Genomic DNA, 20768 nt, shown 5'->3' on the forward strand with positions numbered 1-20768 from the left:
TTTCATGGTTTTCAAAATCGGACTGGACTGGATCGGACAGTCAGATTGGAAAAACTGGAAACCGGTAAGGTGACTAGTTCCGTTTTTCCCTAAAACTAGATTTTCTCCAAAAACCATTAATTTTGGTCAATAAATGCTGACCCGGGTTATTAACCATTCAAACCTTTCGAAAAATTTTAACCGTTATTTATTTATTTATTTGTCAGAACAGGCCGATCATTCGATTTAAACGATTGGACCATTCGACCCAGTAACCGGACTCTCGGGGTCGGTTTTAAAAACCAATCTTATCATGGGACAGATGATGTGTTCATGGGATGGAGTGGTTAAAGCAGTGACTTTGTTGGTGGATCTAGCACATTTTATGGATAATGGTCCCAATAATTAACCATCTCATGACTTCTCTTGTTCATAACGTAATCAGTAGAGTCATCATTTCCCCGTTCATAGGCAGGAAACAGAAGTTGCAGAAGATGAGGAGATGATATTGGGTATGATGGCTTCTATGGAGACTAAAACTTTGTATTCATACAATTGTCGTCGTCATTCTGTTATTCTCAGCTTGAGGAAAAAGGGGCAAGGGCATTCCACTTGGTACAAGCAATTCCAAGGGCTTCAAAGCAACTGGATTATGCCAACAAGCTAGCTCATGTTTGATGCCCAGCACGGGTGGGCCCCACTTGTGAATAAATGGGAATTTTAAGTGGGACATACTTGTAATTAATATTTTTTAACTATTAAATAAAAATAATTATTTACGAGAGGTGTGAACGAGTGGGACCCACATATGATTAATATTTTTAATTACTTTTGTTTTATACTTGGTTACATGTGAATAAGTGGGAATATTAAGTGAAACCCGCCTGTAATTTTTAAGATTTATTTTGAGAGCTACTTCTTAATTTAATTTAATTTTTTTCTATTTCTCTATAACTTTTCTTTTAATAAGAAAACAATAATATTACTTAACTGAAAAATATAAATAAAAAATTGGTAATTAAATTATTAAATACAATCAAATGTTGATAATTATTAAATACTACCTAATAAAAGTTCATAATTAAAGGACCCATCCTACTTCAAGGTGGCCCTACTTTGTTAAAATGCAGTGCATGAGCTATGTAGTCTCTCAAGCCCATCCTACTTTAATGGTCCCACAGTCTAGTATATAAATTCTTATGTAATATAATATGTAGGATACATTTTATAATTTTAAATATCATTATATAAAATTTATATATTAAAATTAATAAAAATTATAATATAATTGGATTTGGATTCTAAGCGGATTAGATGGGATCAAATCTGAACTCGATCTGATTATTAATCAGATGTAGATTATAACATCCAAATCTGATCCAATTATATAATTACTTCATCTGAATCTAAGATAATCGGATTGGATGTCAGATTGGATCTTAGATTTTGGGTATCATTGACAGGCATACGTGGGATATGGTTAAGTTCAATGTCAAGAGAGAGGGAGTGTATGTTGATGCAATGGGCCTAGTGTCAAGAGAGAGATAGGGGGTTGTGTGGGACATGGCAAGGTCCAATGTTAAGAGAGATATAGGGGGGGGTGGGACCCGATGTCATAATTGGGGTGGAAGAGAGAAAGGGGGAGAGAGAATATGGGATTGTGTGGCACCTAATGGGCCTAATGTTGAGAGAGAGAGAGAGAGAGATTGTGGGGTACCTTGTGTCATAACGGGGTGGAAGAGAGAAGGGAAGAGGGGCAGAGAAAGGGTTATGTGGGACTGAACCCGTCGAAGAAGATGGAAGAATATGGGAGTAGGAACGGGGAACAATGTCTAAGAAGAGATTCTCATTTTGCCATCAACTTCCTCATCGACAAATTTGAGAAGGAATCTTGTCAGTCACACTTACCCATTTTCTCTTCCTTTAAATGGTTTTCATTTGATTTCTTGAGTCTTGACATTCGATATTTTATTGTTGTGAAAAATTGGCAGTTCAATTGTCCATTTTGGACAAGGAGCCTATGCAACGGGTTGTAAACCTTTTATTGGTTGATCCATACTTCGCATAATAGATGCTTTTGTTGTCTCCAAGTTTTGCTATGATCTCATCAAAAAGGTCTTCTATGAGTAATTCCCTTAATTCAATGTTTTTTAGTAGTAGTATTGGCCAAGAATATGAATGTGATGCTCAGGGAAACAAAAGCAAGATAAAAATAATTATATGTTTTAGAATATTGTTACCAAAAGCCCATCTAGTTTTGGTTTTTAGTTATAAGGGCAATATTGATATTATAAAAAACATTTAAGGAGGAAGTGGCAACTTTCCTTTGCCTCGTTTTTGGAAGGTTCCCCTCCATTTCACCATTGTGAATCTTTGAGATTGGTTGAGAGGCTGCTGATGTTGGAATATGGGAGGTTTAATTAGATAGGAAAAAAGCAAGAAGGAGAGAGATTCAATGAGAGAGCCGAAAAGGATAAGGGAGAAAAGAGAGAGCATTAAGGAGAAATCAGAAAATGGGGAATAGGAATACGAGGAGAGGGCTGCTGATTTGGCCTATATTGCTATATAATATAGTATAGATTTTATGACCTTTTACCATAAACATAAATGATTTTATATCTTTTAGGGTGATAGTTTTTGAGAGTGGTACCATATCATAGAACTTAAAACTATCACTATATATATTTACAATTAGTGATAACTTCTTATTCTAAGTTACTAATTGCATAACTTTTGGTTAAGGTATTAGTGAACGTCTATATAGACCATTACTAAAATCTCTAATGTTTTTCTTACAAACTTTATTGAAATGTTATTATAGGATAAAAAAAAATTAGATAAAGATCTTAGAGTGTATGGAAAGAAAATCTTAGCATGCAAAAACCTCTCTCTCTCTCTCTCTCTCTCTCATAGCTCTCCCCCTTACAACCAACATTGCGAAACCCATGTCTCTCCCTCTCGCTTTCTCAGTCAGCCAATAGTTTTCCTTTTTGATTAGGGTTTGAATTTCTTTAGACAAACTACAAAGGAGTAGACCTGTTCATGTGCCAGGTCGGGTTTTGTCTCTTTATCAACGGAAAATGTCCAAGCCCAAGCTTGAGCCCGGCCCTTATATAAGGCTTGAAGTCCGAGTCCGAGCCCAAAGCCCAATCTGCATATAAAATGTACTATTTTTGGTGTAATTTAATAAACTAATATTATATTAATTTGATAATAATTTAATAAACAAATATATATTATATATAAATAATATATATATTTCTATTACATGTAATAGTATTGAGCCAGGCTTATTTGAAAAAGCCTGAGCTTGGCCCTAAAACCCGAGCCCATAGGCCTTAAATTTTGTCCAAACCCAAAAAATATCGGACTGAACGGGTCTACAAATGAGATGTCGTTTCTTTCTTTCTTTCTCTCTATTTTTGACAGAGATATTGTTTCAGCTGAGGCAACAAAGTAGCTTAAAGTGAAGAATCTGGATTTGCTCCGCACAGAAAGCTAGATTACTCCTCAAATCAACCTCACACCATTTGCAGCCATAGATCGGGAATATCTCCCATACTAATATTTTATCATTTAAGGGAAGATGTTCCCGATGCATAACTGTGACGTGTTGCGAAGAGAAAACCCGAATTCAAAAGTAAGGGATAGATAATCCCTTGGTCATTATTGCACGTTTGGCCTTGTGACTTATAGTGCAAATAGCTTGATCGCCATTTTATTTTCTGGATGTGAGAACGCACAAATACATTTGCAAAGCAATAGCCAACTCTAATACAACTCCTACAATAGCCATCGCTAAGATGTGTCAGGGCTTTAGTAGTGGCGTCATGGAGCAATGCACAACTTAGCAAAGCAAGAGTTTATATTGTTTGAGACTCATGTCATGAGCAATGGATCTTTAATAGTTGGCGTTTAAAATAGGTCATTCCGGGAACTAGGGAGGAAAATATTTGGCTCCTGGACATCAGTGTTTTTGAACCACTGTTGACCTGAATGGTTGGACCAGTCAGCTTGAGAATCTTTCAAACAAATGGTTCCATTTTATCTAAAATACGGTCTTTATCTAAAAATCGTTGAATTGATCAACAATCCATTAATCTGGGTGATTGAATTGTTGAACTATTCGACCTGTCCAATGGTTTTGACTATTTTTTTATTTTAATTATTTTATTAGAATGGGCGGTCCACTCAAACTGGGGGAGGGAGAGTGGTATTGCATACGGAGAGCATCAATGCATTAGAGGGGGCATAGGTTCGGGTCATATGGATAGGTCGACCTTAGACCTGGGTCAATTCTCAAGATGTCATTTTTTTTTTCTTTTAATTCTTTTATTTGATCTTTTACCTAATAGAAAACAAAAATAAGAAATTGTCAAATTAAGTTTTGTTTAGATAAGCTTTTGTTTTTCAGATTTGACTGTGAGAAACAAAAATGTCACAGAGAATTTTACATTTAGTAAGACTTGCTTTTTAAAAGCATAATAATCTAAAGCCAAAGCACAAGCCTGAAATTGGGGCTTTGTGTTTTTTGGGCTTTAAATTAAAAGCACAATCTTGAAGCTTATTCAAACACAACCTCATTTATTGCCGCATGGGTTTAGGTTTAAACTATAACAAAGAGTGTCAGGTCATTAAAGCTGTGTAGAATTCCTTATTTTCTATCAAACTAAACATAGGTTCAAAATTTTGAAAATTTCCCAAAAGGAATTAAAATTCCAATAAAAATGATGAGAAGTACTACTGCAATACTGTTGGCCTTATATAAGTTCTTATTACAAACATGCCTCTTGAAGATCTGATTATCATATAAAACATCTCTATGATATATGATGCATATATGAAAGTTATAATTAAAAAAACATATCAAATAACTAGAATTTAGAAACGTTTAAATTACTCTTTATATGGAAGTAAATAGGAACTTGTTCAATTTTAACCCATCAAGGATTTATTTAAAAATCCTACACCTTATTAGTTATTATGCAAATTCAACTTTATTTTCTCCGATCAAACATGTATGAAACAATCTGGATTTTCTAAATTTCTTAAAATCCTTTTTGATTATTTATAGACAACCTTGAGGAAATTCTAACAGTCATGCCTCACAACTTCATAAGAAAAGAATATTAAGAACTTTATTTTAATTTTTCTTTCCTCTCTTTTTTTTTTCTTTTGTTTTTTTTTTAAAGGGCATGTTCTTCCTTGTGAATCATGCATGTTGTTTATTATAATAATAGAATTACATAAAACAGTCGATATCCATTTGCGTGTGCATACAAGATCACTTTGATGTGCAATATCTATAATATATAAAGGGGATATTGGCCTTAATTTTAATGCAGGTCATAAAAATTAAATTTAATAACATAATGTTAAACTTATATCTTTACCCTTTACTTATAGACAAAGCACTACACATGCCGTTATACTAGTACTTATCAAGATGGATGGTATAATTGTGTAAATTAGAATGGTTCTATATGGTGATTGCTCATAAGCTAATTAAGTATGTATAAACACAAGAGGGATGAATTATGTAATTATATACATATAATAGGGATGGATTATAGTGCTAAGGGAATTATGCTTAAGAGGGAAAGTTATATCCAGCATAGGGGTGTCGATTGGACTGGATTTGGTCCAATCTGAGTCCATTATAAATGGATCACGTCCAATCCAATCTAATGAATAATTTTCACCATTTTGGACCGGTCTAATTCAATGTTCGGATCGCCAATCTGTTCAAATTCATTTTAATTTAGATTGGTTTCAACACAAACCAGGTCCATTGACACTTATATTTTTATCTTATATCAATGGATTGGATATCGACTTACTCCAACCAAATCCAATATAAATTTATTATGAACAGACCAGATCCAATCCAATCTAATAAATATTTTGGACTGGATTGGTTCAATCTACTATGTCTTTTTGGTCCGTCCAATCCGTCCAAATTGATTTTGGACTGGATGGTCCATTGACACCCTTAATCCAGCCACCAAAATACTAGACCAGAGAAATCTGATAGATGTAGCTTATATTTTGTTCCATATCTTATAAGTTAAAGTGGAAGTTATCAAGTGTGCAAACGAATAAACTTAATAGGGAGTTAATATTATGATTTTATGAATAGGGGAAGTACGATAAATTAAAAGAAAAAGTAATTATAAAACAAACACTATTGTCTTGATGGTAAGATGCTTAGCAGTTATAGGGTTTTGATCTTGCGTATATAGAAACCAGTCTCGGCTGCATAAATAACTTATGAAAGTGAAACCAAGAAGTGTTGTAAGCTTGTTTCATACAGATTGAAGGAGAATATTACTGCATAAGATTCAAATTTATGTTGTAAAGCATGAATTATGGCTATTTTCTAGTTACATTGTTGAGTTTTTATTGCCCACAGACCCAGCACAAAATATTATAAGTATCAAAACGGTGTAAAAAATGAATCACTTTCTCTGGGCTTTGGTATAAATCATTGTTTTAACCGGTATTTTAAAACCTGGCCTAACTGTTTTCCGTATAAAAATTCAAAAAAAAAAAAAAAAAAAACTGGTAACCCACTGAATGGTCAGATGGGTCAACGGTTCAACCGTTCAGGTTGATGGATTTTTGTAAAATAGCGGATCAGACTTTGACCCTAACCGGGATTGTAATTGGATCACCGGTCCGACCAGATGGGTCTACTATATGTATGCATGATATATTTAAACAAATTGTGAAATACAATCATAAGCATTTTATGTATGTCCAAAATTTCCTCCTGTACAAGTGCTAGCATTTGGTGTCATTCCCATTATAAAAAAAGAGAAATGGACAAATCGTCCATTGTCCAAATACCCTGATTTTATAGTTCCAATTCTACCCCTCCCTGATTTTTTATTTCCAATTATATCCCCTCTCCCCTCTTAAAATGACTGAAGCGAATTGGACAAATAGATTTTGGGCATCCTACCCTTCCCCGATTTCTTATTTCCAATCCTACCCCCTGTTAAAATGCCCACAGTGAAGGGGACAATAGATTTTGGGCGAACACCCTCATTTCTTCAATATGATGTTCTTAATTTTTATTTTAATTAAATAATTAGTTTAAGTGGAAATTATATTATAATGTTTTTAAATGTAAACATATTCTCTCAAAAAGAAAATTGAACAAAAAAATTCTCTGAAAGAGAAAGAATATGTAAATGCTTACTCATTATTGATGTATGTATTTTATATGTAAATTTATTTCAAATTTTTGTAACTTTTAAGCATTTTTTACATGAAATTAATAATAACAAATTTAAAACTAATTATTTCAGTAATAAACTACCAAAATGAGCATCTCAGTTTATTTTCGCAAACAAGCTGATTACCATTCTTTCTAGACCTAACAAAAACAAATAATCAAAGATTGCTCACACCATTATCAACACACCTTGAAATAACCAAGAAATTAAATCCAATCCCAAGCTATTCAGTTCTGCATAGTTCCATCTGCACATCCTGAACCAGAAGTGACACCATTATAACTATCAGCTCAGCTCACACAGAGAGAGAGAGAGAGAGAGAGAGAGAGAGAGACCTGTATTTGGAGAAATGGATGAAGCTGTGGAGAGAAAGAAGGGGAGACCCAGTACCCAATACTCAAAATCCAATCCCTATGACCCAATTCCATAAAAAGACTGAATTCAAAAATCACTCTTCCCCCGGCTTTTGCAAATATATCAGCTTTTCCTAACATAAGGCTGATATACATTATATATACCCAACTTGCACCCAGAACAGATCTTGTTTATTTATCCCTTTGCTTAGCCAATGCATCAGTCATTGCATTGGCTATTCTTGCTACCCAATTAAAACTGCAATGCAAATCCCTTTACCACCTTTATCTCCCTCATGATGCTTCAGTATTGTGATTTCACTAAGCTATCACTTCCTAGCCAGCCCAGCAGCAAGACAACATCAGTTCAACTAATAGATGATAGATCTATGAACAAATTGGAACCAAAAATGACACAAAATAACTTATAACAACTGGAGTGTTTAATGATTTTATCACCTCTAAACTTCCTGCCTTGTTATGTTTCTGGTCTGTTTTTTCCAATAAAGATTTCTGATTTATCACCACAGAATGTGGAACCTGAACATCTAGACCTCCCTCCCATCACTCAACAACTGAAATTGCACTCATCATATGACAATTTAGAACTGTTGAATTAAAATATCATGAAAATTAGTATGAACTAAAATATCATGAAAACTGAATTTTGAATTAAAGTATGTTTGAACTTCAGTTCTCTGCACTCTAGATTGTTTAGTTAATGTATTGTTTTAATTTTTTTGAACGGAATTTATTTATATGCTACTTTTTTTGTGATATTAGTCCAGATTGGCCAATTTTTTTTGGGCCAGAAGTAAAGCATAGAAAGTAGAGAACCGTGGTGCTAAAATAAAATATCATGATATTTTGAATTAAAGTTAGTATGAACTAAAATATCATGAAAATTAGTATGAACTAAAATTATCATGAAAACTGAATTTTGAATTAAACTTAAGCTCAGAACTGTGCCATATCTTGAGATTTTCTTAACTTAATTGAGTCCTGGTAATGTTATCTAATGTTGGTCATTCCTCAATTTCTTTTCTTTTCCCCTTTAGATATATTATCTATTAGATTAAGCCCATACAAACATGGGTTAGAAATAAATCCTATAGACAGAGTAGATATGTCAGTCTATAGAGGGCACTTATAACTCTAATGATGAATCTCATTAGCAACCATTCCCCTTTTGCAATGTTAATATTAACCTTTAATTATTGAAAAATTTGGACTCATCTCTTTCATGTTTTTGGCCCCATGTGACAGTGGGTCATCTGGTTTATGCATATTGAACACACTTTATATGATCTAGGCTCTTTAACCTTTTGCTCTAGAATGGTGGCAACACAAATTTTTCAATAAAAGTACATTGAAGTTTCTTTTTAATTCCATTCAACATTTTGTTTGATCCATAAAAATACATTGAAGTTTCTTTTTCTTTTGTTTACTATTTTTGCTTTCCTTAATTTAAAGGAAACATATAGCACAATTGACTTGTTTTTCATTTTCTTTCCCAGATACAAGTTAAACATTCACATGGTTCATACAAGTTATTGTGGAGGGGTTGCTCATATTGGAATTACCTGCACGTGGTAGTTTCTTAACCTTTTGTTAATTTATTTGCCTCGTTGTGCATATACAACTACAGTCACAAACTAAATATAGATGCATCAATTATGGTACTTGTTTACACTTTTTGCATACTTTTATATATCCACATTTACATTATATATTAAGTGGAATCATTAATCATGTTTTAAGTTAATTATGTTTTCTTAACCTTATCAGTTCTGCTCAATTAGGATTAAAGAAATTGAAGTTTAGTTTCATTTTGGGTCAAAGCTTCAATAATCAAACAAATAGATGATAACACAGCCAATCAAGAATCAACCTAAGTGACTACACCCAACTTAGTAAGTTCTATACCTGGTTATGATTAATCATTCACTGGTTTAAATTCCCTGTGCATCGCACGGGCCATTCTACTAGTAATAATAAAATAAAATGACTGTCAGACCATGGAATATCAGGTGGATTTGTGATCCCAGGCCCAGAAACTCACCAAGCTTGAGTTAGACTGATGATCCCATTCAACATTCATCCCCAATAATTACACCATTGGAACAAGACAAATATTATACTTTTTTATTTTTTTAAATTTTCTTGTTCATCTCATATTACTTGTTCAGCTCATTTCTGGACTAATGTAGGAATGACTGATTCTAAATTGATGTAAGGTAGGTTCACTTAAGATGCATTTCTAAAACTAGGCAATATGTTTAAAGTCGTTTAAGGATGAAATTAAGGTAAACAGGTAGGATGGTTTAGGTTAGACAGGGGATATATTGCAAATGCAAAAGTAATAGGCTTATCCCAAAATAATGAAAAGTTTTGAATTGAGGAAAGTAGGTTTATAATGGAGAATTATAAGGGTCCACCAACTTTGGTAGGTTTGGTAGGGTTCTAAGTTCTAACTACATCTTGCATAAAAGGACAAAATATCTCATTATCGTTATCCATACCTTATCCCAACTACATGGGATTGGCTAAATGAACCCTGTTGGGTCAACCCATTCTATTTAATGCCATATCCACCTTAAATTATGAGTGCTTAAATAATTTCTTACTACTTCTACCCATGTCCTTTTTGGTCTACCCCTAGCACTTCTAACCCCTTCAACTTATAATAAATCACTTTTTTTGACTGGTGTTGCTGATGGCCTTCTATGCACATGACCAAACCATCTTAATCCACTTTCTCTCATTTTATCACGCATTGGAACTATTTCTAAGTTCCTATGGAAGATTTCATTCTTGATCCTATTCTTTCTAGTTTTTCCACTTATCCATCTATAAAAGGACAAAATATCTACTTTGTAAATAAAATCTGGAAATTATGGAAACCAGGGTTCTAGGTAAAGTTTTGGGATGAAATTGGTAGGATAGATAGTGATAAAGGCCTATGGGGGAAACCTAAGATGAAGGACAGAGAAGGTTGGGCACAAAAGAACAAACATTTTAGGTTGTGATAGGATTAGGAATGTTCCCTCACCTACAGATATTATGTTTATTTGGTTAAAGATGGGGGGTATCTGGATTAGATTAGTTACCACCCAACCTTAGGGGTGGTGATAGAGAAGAGTCTATCCTCAGGAGAATCTAGCGAAACAACGAGATTTCAAGAATTTTGGCTATGGGGGATATACCTGAACTAAATCCTGCTTCCAAGATGCTGAATAAATTCCTTTTTAAGAAGAACTTGTGAGCTATTGACGGCTGTAGTGATTGCTTGAAAAACTTGAGAGGAGATACGAGTGAGAAAGAAGAGAGAAAAAACCTTAGTCACTCAATCAGAGGCCTAGAATAACTGTAGGTGAGGGAACCACTGACCACCCTTTATGTGCACTCTTTTTTTATTGGTAAGGAGAAAACTTTCATTCAAAGTGGAAAAGCAGCATGCAAGCATAAGACACCACTATCAACAGACATGACAACATAAGACAATACAAACACTAACTGAGGACCAAGTAAACTAATACAAACAGAAAACAAAACAAAAGGAAAACAGAAAATAACAGACATACAACTACAAAACAGGCAATGTAAAAAAGCATTCTATGTGGATCCCCCATAAAATCCTGCGGTTCCATAAAACCTCTTTGGGTGATCAAAATGCACTAACATATATATATATATATAATATATATATATATATATATATATATTTACCTTGGAAAGAAAATAAGCTGTTCCAAATCAGCCAGCATCAATTTCCTTGATACCCTTCAGCATATTTTAACTGGCTACAATTTCTATAGACCATTTAAGAAATTGGCGCTCACTAACCATCATAGCATTTCTGATATTCAATCTTTTCATAACCAAAATACCCTGTTTAACCATAGAAGCTTCACCTTGAACTGGAGACTTTGCCAAGCAAGGACCACAAAAGGCTGCTACAAGAAGACTGTCACCATTCCTGACCAGAACACCATAATTGCATATTTATTCACTTTAAAACCAGCATCCACGCTGATCAAGAAAGAGCTACTTTTGAGGAGAGAACAGATGGTGGTCTCTTATTGGGTCTACAGTGTTGGCCACCACTGTTAGTCTACAGAAAATCCGGACCATCTGAAGCCCTTAACTCCTCTTTTTCATATGTACTCTCTCTAAGAGTGACCAATCCTACCAGAATGATGAAAAACAGAAATTACAGAAATACCACCATCATAATTTAATGCAAGGAAAATTCAGTACTTCTAAACTACTTATACAATGACTAAAATATCAAACATGAACTAATTATGACTAAACTAATTAGAAACCAAGGCTATGCCCAAAAAAAGCAATAAAAGGACCAAATTGTCCTTACTGCTAAAAAATACATAAATTCATAAAAGGTTCAGAAATTTTCAATTTTGACTTGTATGCTCTTCCAGTTAATAAAAGAATACAGGCTGAAAAGTATAGCACATTCAAGATATGGAAAGGTAAGAGGAAACAAGGTGTAGTACATCTTTTTTTGAACTAAAGCCTCAGAGTTAAGAGATCTGTTATCCAAATGAAAAGCATGCAGAGATAAGTTCATTGAGATGATGCAGTATATTTCCCTCAAGTGAATCAACAAGAAAGAACAGGGCTTTTAAGTTTGTTCACATGCTTTTGTCCAACCGTACAATAAAAAAGTTGTGAAGATTAGTTTCTCTAATTATCCATATGAAAATCATGAACATTTAGAAGTCTGAAAGAACCTGTCTGATTAAATAACCACATCTAGCATGCAGTTGTGTGGAAAGGCCACTCAAACATGTCTCAATGGGTATAAGGAGTGGAATATATGGATCAATTTTCTCATATTTTTGAGGTGGGGGTTACTAAAGTGTATTAAAAAACACTATCTGTCACATGTTCAAAAGCAAAATTATTTGTTTGACTTAGCAAAGACTACAACGGAATGAAGGATGCTCAAATCAACTATGATTGTTCAGTGACCTTTTCTTCTCATATTTTGATCTTTCTATCAGAGAAAGGTCCATGCTAATATTCAAAAGATAAAAAACAGAAGAGGAACTTTCTAGTATGGGGTAAAAACTAATTAATAAATGTCACCCATATTTTTTTTTAATTCAAGCATACCCCTGTTCCATTTAAAAGTATATGTTTCTACTTGGTTCCAAAAACAAGAGTGAAAAAAAGATAAAGAGTACAAATCATACGAAAGAAAAAAAAAGGTATTTCTGATTTCCCAAAAGTTTGGGATCAGCTATAAGTAAAAAAAGCAGTCTCTTGTTAGATTTAGAACAACAGAGAATTACCTTCCAAATTTAACAATTAGGAGATTTGCGCTTGCCATCAATCAATATTGTTGGGACATGGGATATTTTGTGCCAATCTTCACCACAGTGATCTTGACACCGGACCACTAATTGTGGACACTTGCTAATGGACAAATGTTGAAGATTGTCTGGAAGCCTATCCTCTGGAAAGGATAAGATTTGAGGACATCCCCAAATTTCAAGAAGTTGGAGAGAAGTAAGATTTTGAATTCCCTCTGGCAAAGATTCAAGCTGTTGGCATTCTCGAATTTCTATGTCCTGGAGGGAAGACAGATTCCCCATTTTCTTGGGTAAGGACCTGAGATTTGGACAATTTGATATCTCAAAATGTTTAAGTGTTGTGGGCAGGACCTCTTCTGCAAGGGATATTAGACTAGGGCACTCAGAAATTTCCAAATGTTCAAGAGATGATAGGTGTTGCAATCCTTGATTCTTTGACAAAGACCTGAGCCCCTCACAATAACTGATGTCTAACTCTTTAAGTGCAGTCAAGGAGTATAGCAGCTCCTGAGGTAGAGAAATTAGCTCTGGAAACCCAGATATGTCCAAGGAAGAAAGATTCATAAGCTGAGGCAAGGACCTCAACAGCATCTCATCACAATACTGCACCACTAAATTGCGGATTGATGGAAGGCTTGGAAGAGTAGTTAAACGCCGACAATTTGATATTTGCACTGTTGTAATGGTGGATGGGAAGTGCAATATCGCCCTCAGCTTTGGGCATAGTGTAAAGGTAATTTCACTAAGGCAGGGGAATTCTCCTCCATTTGGTCCAGTCCATTGCTCCAAAAAGGGCATGCTTGCAAACGTTAGACTTTCTAATGATGGGAACCCCTTCACCGCTCCATCCCCACAGAACTCATGGCCCACATATTTAACCTTATTCATTGCACCTATATAGAGACACTTGAGGAAGGGCAGTTGGCCAAGTGGTGGGAGGAATTCACATTTTCGACAATACAAGAGTCTCAGGCTTACCAGATTTGAGAAGGATGGATCACAAACCCAACTTGGAAACTTGAAACCACAGTAATCTCGTATAGTCAACTCTTTAAGGTTTTCATGAGGTTTTAGGCCTTCAAGTACGTGGTGCTCTGCTATCCCATCTCTCAAGTTTATGGCTTCACCTTGACTCCATATCAACTCCGACTTATGAATGTAGTGCTTATTCAGCAACTTTCCCTCTTGTGTTTCCTCCAACTTTAAAATGTTTTCCAGCTTTGTGATGGCAAGTGATCCTCTAAGGTTCATCATGTTCTTCAACTGTCCAATCCCACATTCCTCATCTTTTCCCACAGTAAATGTGGAGAGTGTTTGAAGATTGGTTAGTCTACCAATATGTGGTGGCATTGAAATTAGTCGAGAATATATTTCTATCTCAAGATGGCGTAGATTGATTAGGTTCATAGTATTCTTGGGTAACTCAAGCAGCTCATAGCAACCCCTAAGTTTCAATGTCTGTAGATTGTAGAGTTTACAAAATGATTCAGGTAGAATTTTAATAAGAGTCTGTGAGAGGTCAAGGTAATGAAGATGTGTCAAATTGTCAACTGAACTTGGTAATTCAGTAATGCGAGTATGACTCAAGTCCAAAACACGCAAGGATCTCAGTTTTAAAAAGAGATTAGGAGGAACATGCTCAATGTTGGTTGTGTGTTCATGCAGCAACAGGAAAGTCCTTAAAATTCTGCACTTGTAAAAAGCCTCAAATACTGTTGGATCTATGTTCTCAGAAAGCAATGATAAATAGTGGAGCCTTCTAGAAATACTGTATGGCCTATTATCCTCCACTTTCAAACACTCATCAGCTGCAATACTTTGAGCAAGTTCATGGATTAGATCATGCATGGTGTAAATTGATTGTCTTTTCTCATAATTATATGAATGCTGGAAAAAAGACCTCCACAACAAATCATCAAAATATTGATTTCCAATATCTTCCATCCTTTTTATTCCATCAGAAATTATGTACCCTTGTGCCATCCATAATTGCACCAACTTCTCTTTATCAAATACATAATCTTTAGGCAATGTGGAGCAATAAACAAAACACCGCTTCAGATGTCCTGGTAGGTGATGATAGCTCAATTTCAACCTAGGCAATATGTCATTAAAACCTTCTGGCAAATCCCATATTTTGCTATTCAAAATAACTTCCCACTCATTTTCATCAGTCTTAGAATGCAAGAGTCTTCCAAGTGTCTTTGCTGCCAAAGGCAATCCCTGGCACTTCTTAACGATTTCTTTACCAATTTTTACCAAGTTGGGATGAACATCAAGAATACCATCTAGAAATGCTCGTTGTGCAAACAACAACCAACAATGTTCATCTGATAAGCCGGGTAAATGGTAAGAAGAAATTGTTCCCATGATTGAAGAAACTATTTTACTCCTAGTAGTCACTATAATTTTACTCCCTCTTTCTCCAACTCTAAAGGGAACTCGTAAAGCATCCCAATCCTTGGATTTCTCATTCCATACATCATCTAGTACTAGCAAAAATCTCTTGTCACTTAGTATTACCTCAAGAGTAACTTGAAGAGGATCCAAATCCATGAGCTCAAAAGTTTTCCTGGTGGCAGATTCTATTATTGATTTTGTAAGCCTTCTTACATCAAAATCTTCAGACACAAAGATCCACATTCTTAGTTCAAAATGTTTCTTTACCCTCTCATCATTATAGACAAGCTGAGCAAGTGTGGTCTTTCCAAGTCCACCCATGCCAACTATGGGAATGACAGAAATATCTTGGCCCCTGTAATTTTCAGATAACAGAAGTTCAATTATCTCCCTTTTCTCTGCCTCTCTACCGAAAATGAATGATTTATCTATTAAGGAACTAGTTTGTGGTCTCTCTTTAATTTCAATCCTTTTATCTCCAACTTCTCTCAGTCGAAGATCACTACTTTCTTTTCGAATCTCACATAATTTATCAGAAATCTCCCTTATTCTATGTGCTAACCCAATCTGACATAGGAGTTGGCTTGAATTGAAGGATGAAAAGAAACTAGTTACCTGATTGTTATCGGATTGAAACCCAGCATGGACTTTGGATTCCAGAGCTTTGGTGGCAACTTCATCCAGCAAATCGTCCACCTCATAAGCCACATCTTTAAGATCTCTCAGCCAAATCTTCACTGCCTCCTCTTTTATTTCCCTCTCCTCGGCATCATTAAGCACTGCACGAATTCTCAACAGTGTCCTTGACAACCCTTTCAGCTCTTTGTCAACACCCAACAGCAATCCAAACTCTTCTATTACAGGAGATGCCAAGTTCTCAAAGACAACTTGCAGAAAAGCAGATAAAATTGCGTTTGCCATACTTCTTCGCACTCAGTAATTCGACTGTTGAGGATCAATTGGGTCAAGAAAGAAGTAGAGCAAACTCTCTGCTTTTTTGTTTTTTTCCACCATTATTGATTTATGATGAGTGGTTCTCCTTAATTTTCTTCACTGGAAAATAGAAAAATGCATGATAGCTATCCCCATTTCTTTAAACAGTGACCATGATAGCGATTGTGACCAGAAATTTTGTGTTGTCAGACGTCTCATCTGGCACCAATCCAGTGGTGAAAAATCGTCCATGTAGTTACACTGATTCCACCCGCCAAAAGCACAAAAGGGTAAAACACAGACCACCACTGTTCAGTCACTCCATTGTTAAAAGTGTGAAGACACTATTCCCAAAACCTGAAAACAGACGTTACATTCAATTTAGACGGACTCTTCTCTCCCCACAAACATTTGATGACTGATTATCATGGAGATTGGTCGGTACAAAAAATTGCTCTTAGAGTTGCAATTATGCTTTGCTAAAGCATCAACCACTCGACTGCATTGTGCCTAAGCGTGGGTAAGATTATCAGGCACCTCGCTTATGAGTTTCAATATCCCTTCCCTTCAACATCCAAAACAGAACCTCTAAATCCAATTCCACCCAATCTCCAACCAATCAAAGATCATCACATAGCCTTGAATTGTTATGAAGAGCTTGACTCTCAACAAGAGTGTTAGAAACAATGCCATAAAAATGAGAGAAGGCCACGACCACGAGCATATCATCATTTGCATCCCAGATGAATTCCACCACCACCTCCTAACCCCGTGCTTCCTCTCACAGCTCCACCTGTGTTGAATTTAAAACCAAGACTTCTTGGTTTAGTCCACTTCCCGCAAAGGCACTTCCTTCGGCTTATGGATGTGATTTAGAAAATTACAATTGGGTCTCAGTTAGCATTTCCATTTGTTTACATGTGACCAAGAATAAAACAAAAATATATTTTTATTTTATTTAATAATTAATTAAAGGTTGGTTTATTCCCACTTGTTCACATCCCTACGGAATTAGAGAGCATTGGAGTGAAGATGACTTGATCGTAGTTGCGCTAAAATCGGCCTGCTTGGTGGCTCAAATGTCAAGAGAGAGTGAGGTATGGACACCTAAATGTTTGTGATTGCAACTTTTATGAAAGAGATATGGAGGGATCTCATAACTAGAACAAGATGGGTTATATATGAGGGTTTTTCGTTGAACCACAAGTCATTACGATTTTATTCTTTAATTTGTGTTTGGCTGCAATGTAAATTGCAAATATGTAAATATGTACATTGCATATTTATCTTATTTTTGGTTCATGAATGCCGGTTCAGATATTAAGTCGTTTTTATACTCATCTTGTTTGTTTGAATTCAGTGTTAAGTCTGGGGCCCATCATTAAATTTTCCAATTACCTTATGCTCCAATGCTTGAATTTTGGTTAAAAGGTTGATTATCAAAAGAATACAAAATTATGCCAATTGATGGTGACTCAATTGATAGATTCTCTAATCATTACACTCATTTTTGTATTTTCTTTTCAGTACAAAAATGTTAGAAAATATATTTTTGATATAATAATCATTACTTTTTTACATGTCAAACAAATGCTCGTAAACGCCATTCAACATTTATATTGCAAACAAGTGAAACTTTAGCTTTGATCAATAGAAATGTAAAACATGGAGAACATCATAGTTTCATGTGAGAAAAAGACAATAGTCTCATCGTTCCTAAGAATTGTTATAGGCCATTTAACCCAGACAATGACATAATTCTTACAAGCCACGGGTTGGAACCTTGAAGAAGCTGTTCTATGTCGGATTCAATGATGATGAAGACATTCACCCCCCTCTACCAGTGAGAGAGAGAGAGAGGTTGTGCGATGACTCTAATTGTCTTATAACCAGAATATGGGATCAAGGCAAAGCCATTTATCTGCTCTTGCTTCATTTTATTATCCTCCTCCTCTTAAGCTGATGTATCAAGGAACCTTTCACAAAGGAAAAGTTGAAGCATCTCTTTAAAACAAATGGCTTCTCCGTCAAAGACTTCAGCGCACATACAATTAATGGTTATGTTGATTGATTCGGTCATGGAGTGGAGTGGTTAAAGCAGAGATTTTGTTGGACTTTTCTCAAGGCTTTTCTAACGAAACCGTCAATGACGTCTTTAATGTTGTCCATTTTGGCCTTATGTTGGCCTTTTCTCCATAATTCAAGGTCGAAAATGACATTTTTTTTTAAAGTTTAGGGTCAAAATTGGCATTTTTCCCAAAGTTCAAGGGTCACTAGAGCCAAAAATCCATTTTTATATTAAATAATTTAAATTGATTTAATTATTATAATTATATATCAATATTTATATTGATTTTTTTAATAATATATAATATTAATTTGCCAAGATGATTAAGAGTTTCCTTAATCGGGTTGAAATTACCCTAACATATTAAAAATTCCATGAATCGAAAATGATGTGCTCAAAATCAATCTAATCAAACCACACTTGGTTTTATTGTGTTTGCTATTGGGTTACTCATAAATTCGAGTTCAAATCAGCCCCGAGGGATACACATACATGTGTGTAGGAATATAACTAAGCTACTACTTAAAAACTCAAGTCAAGTTCCTTAATTTTCCAATGTGGGACAAGTCTTAAAGGATGAAAAAACATGTCAAAATAGAGTTTTGGTGGAAATTTTAAAACCATTTTTCAAGTAAATGTGTAAATGTATTTTATTATATAATTAATCAATCAAACACCCATTGGATTTAATCTCTAATGAGATTAAAATCCAACACACGAAATTTTAGATATATTGACACTTAGCCAATGATGATCATAAATGACTAACACCATATTCACATATTTAACGAAGTTTTACTCTAAGCATCAATAATTTATTATCTTTTGGGGTGATAGTTTTCAAAGAGTGGTACTATAGAACTTAAAAACTATCACTATACATTTACAATTTGTGATAAATTCTTATTTAAGTCACTAATTGCAACGTTTATATAGAGCATTACTAAAATCTTTAAATTTTTTTCTTACAAACATTATTGAAATGTTACTATAGGATAAAAAGCTTGAACACACACATACACAAGCACACACACACACACATAATTTTAGATTTTTTGGTAAAAAATTTAGATAAAAATTTTAGAATGTATGGAAAAAATCTTAACTTCTCTTTCTTTCCCTTGTGCTCTTATTGACTCTGCACGACTCTCTCTGTGTCTCTCATTATTCTCCTCCTCACATTGTGTGTCCCTCACAACCAAAATTGCAAAACCCATATCTCTCCCTCTCGCTTTCTCAGTCAACCAATAGTTCTCCTTTTTTATTAGGGTTTGAACTTCTTTGGGCAAACTGCACAGGAGATGCGCTTTCTTTCTTTCTTCTTTTTCTATTTTTGACAGAGATATTGTTTCAGCTGAGGCAACAATTCTATTTGGATCAAAGTAGCTCAAAGTGAAGAATCCAGGTTTGCTCCTCAAACCAACCTCACATCATTTGCAACCACACATTGGGAATATCTCCTGTATTTATATTTTATCATTTATAGGAAGATACTCCCAATGCATGGTTGGGAGTTGGTGCCAAGAGCAAATTGAATTCCAAAGTGAAAGACGGATAATACCTTAGTCATTATTTAGGTTATTATTGCAAATAGCTTGATTGCCATTTTGTTTTCCAGATGTGAGAAGGCAAAAATACATTTGCAAAGCAATAGCCATCCTTATGTTATGTCGGGGTTTTAGTAGTGGCATCATGGAACAGTGCACAACCTAGGGAGGAAAATACATAGGCTATGTTTGGTTTGAAGGAAAAAGGTAGGGAAAGGAAGGGAAGACAAGAAAACCAATACAACCAAGCATAACCTTAGCTCCTATCAGGTTATAAGACATGTATACTACCATAGTCATTTTACACACTAATCTTAAAATTTAAGGGCTTATGTGTTTAGGATTTATAATTTAGATTTTAGAGGATTTAAGAGTTAAAGAGTCTAGATTTTAGGACTCAGGAGTTAAGATTTTAGTTAGGCTTTTGGAATTTAAGGTATAGATCTAAAAATCAAGAGGTTGCCTGACCACGATAGGAGTTAAGTATATATTGCCCTACTGGGAAAGGAGGACTTATATTGCATGGGAGAACCAATGTAGTGGATGGGGCATAGGTGGGTCATATGGATAGGCCGACCTTAGACCTGGGGTCAGCTCTCAAGATGTCATCTTCTTTGCCTTTTTTTTTCTATTTCTTCTATTTGATCTTTTATCCAATTAAAAACAAAAACAAAAACAAATTAGGCTTTGTTTAGATAAGTTTTTGTTTTTTAGCTTTGACTGTGAGAAACAAAATTGTGCCAAAAAGAATTTTGCATTTAATAAGACTTGCTTTTTAAAAGCATAACAATCTAAAGCCAAAGCACTTTTAAGCCCCAAAGCACAAGCCTAAAACTGGGGCTTTGTGCTTTTGGGCTTTGAAAGCACAATCTTGAAGCTTATTCAAACATAACCTTATATATTGCCGC

General features: G+C 34.8%; 1 protein-coding gene across 1 annotated transcript; it reads right to left on the reverse strand.

The window, feature by feature from the left end:
- Positions 1–11064: 11064 nt before the first annotated feature.
- Positions 11065–16618, reverse strand: LOC148845560 (putative disease resistance protein RGA3). Its single transcript, XM_088952770.1, has 2 exons — positions 12892–16618; positions 11065–11761 (listed from the first exon to the last, which is right to left on the reverse strand). The coding sequence occupies exon 1, from the start codon at positions 16231–16233 to the stop codon at positions 12901–12903; it is 3333 nt and encodes a 1110-aa protein (XP_088808896.1). The 5' UTR covers positions 16234–16618; the 3' UTR covers positions 11065–11761; positions 12892–12900.
- Positions 16619–20768: the final 4150 nt, after the last annotated feature.

This window comes from Nelumbo lutea, chromosome 7 (genome assembly GCF_056320005.1).
Source record: "Nelumbo lutea isolate HS-2025 chromosome 7, American lotus-T2T, whole genome shotgun sequence".
NCBI lineage: Eukaryota > Viridiplantae > Streptophyta > Magnoliopsida > Proteales > Nelumbonaceae > Nelumbo > Nelumbo lutea.

Excerpts from the sequence above, each read along its gene's own strand:
- LOC148845560 (XM_088952770.1), bottom strand. The coding sequence starts at position 16,233 with ATGGCAAACGCAATTTTATCTGCTTTTCTGCAAGTTGTCTTTGAGAAC.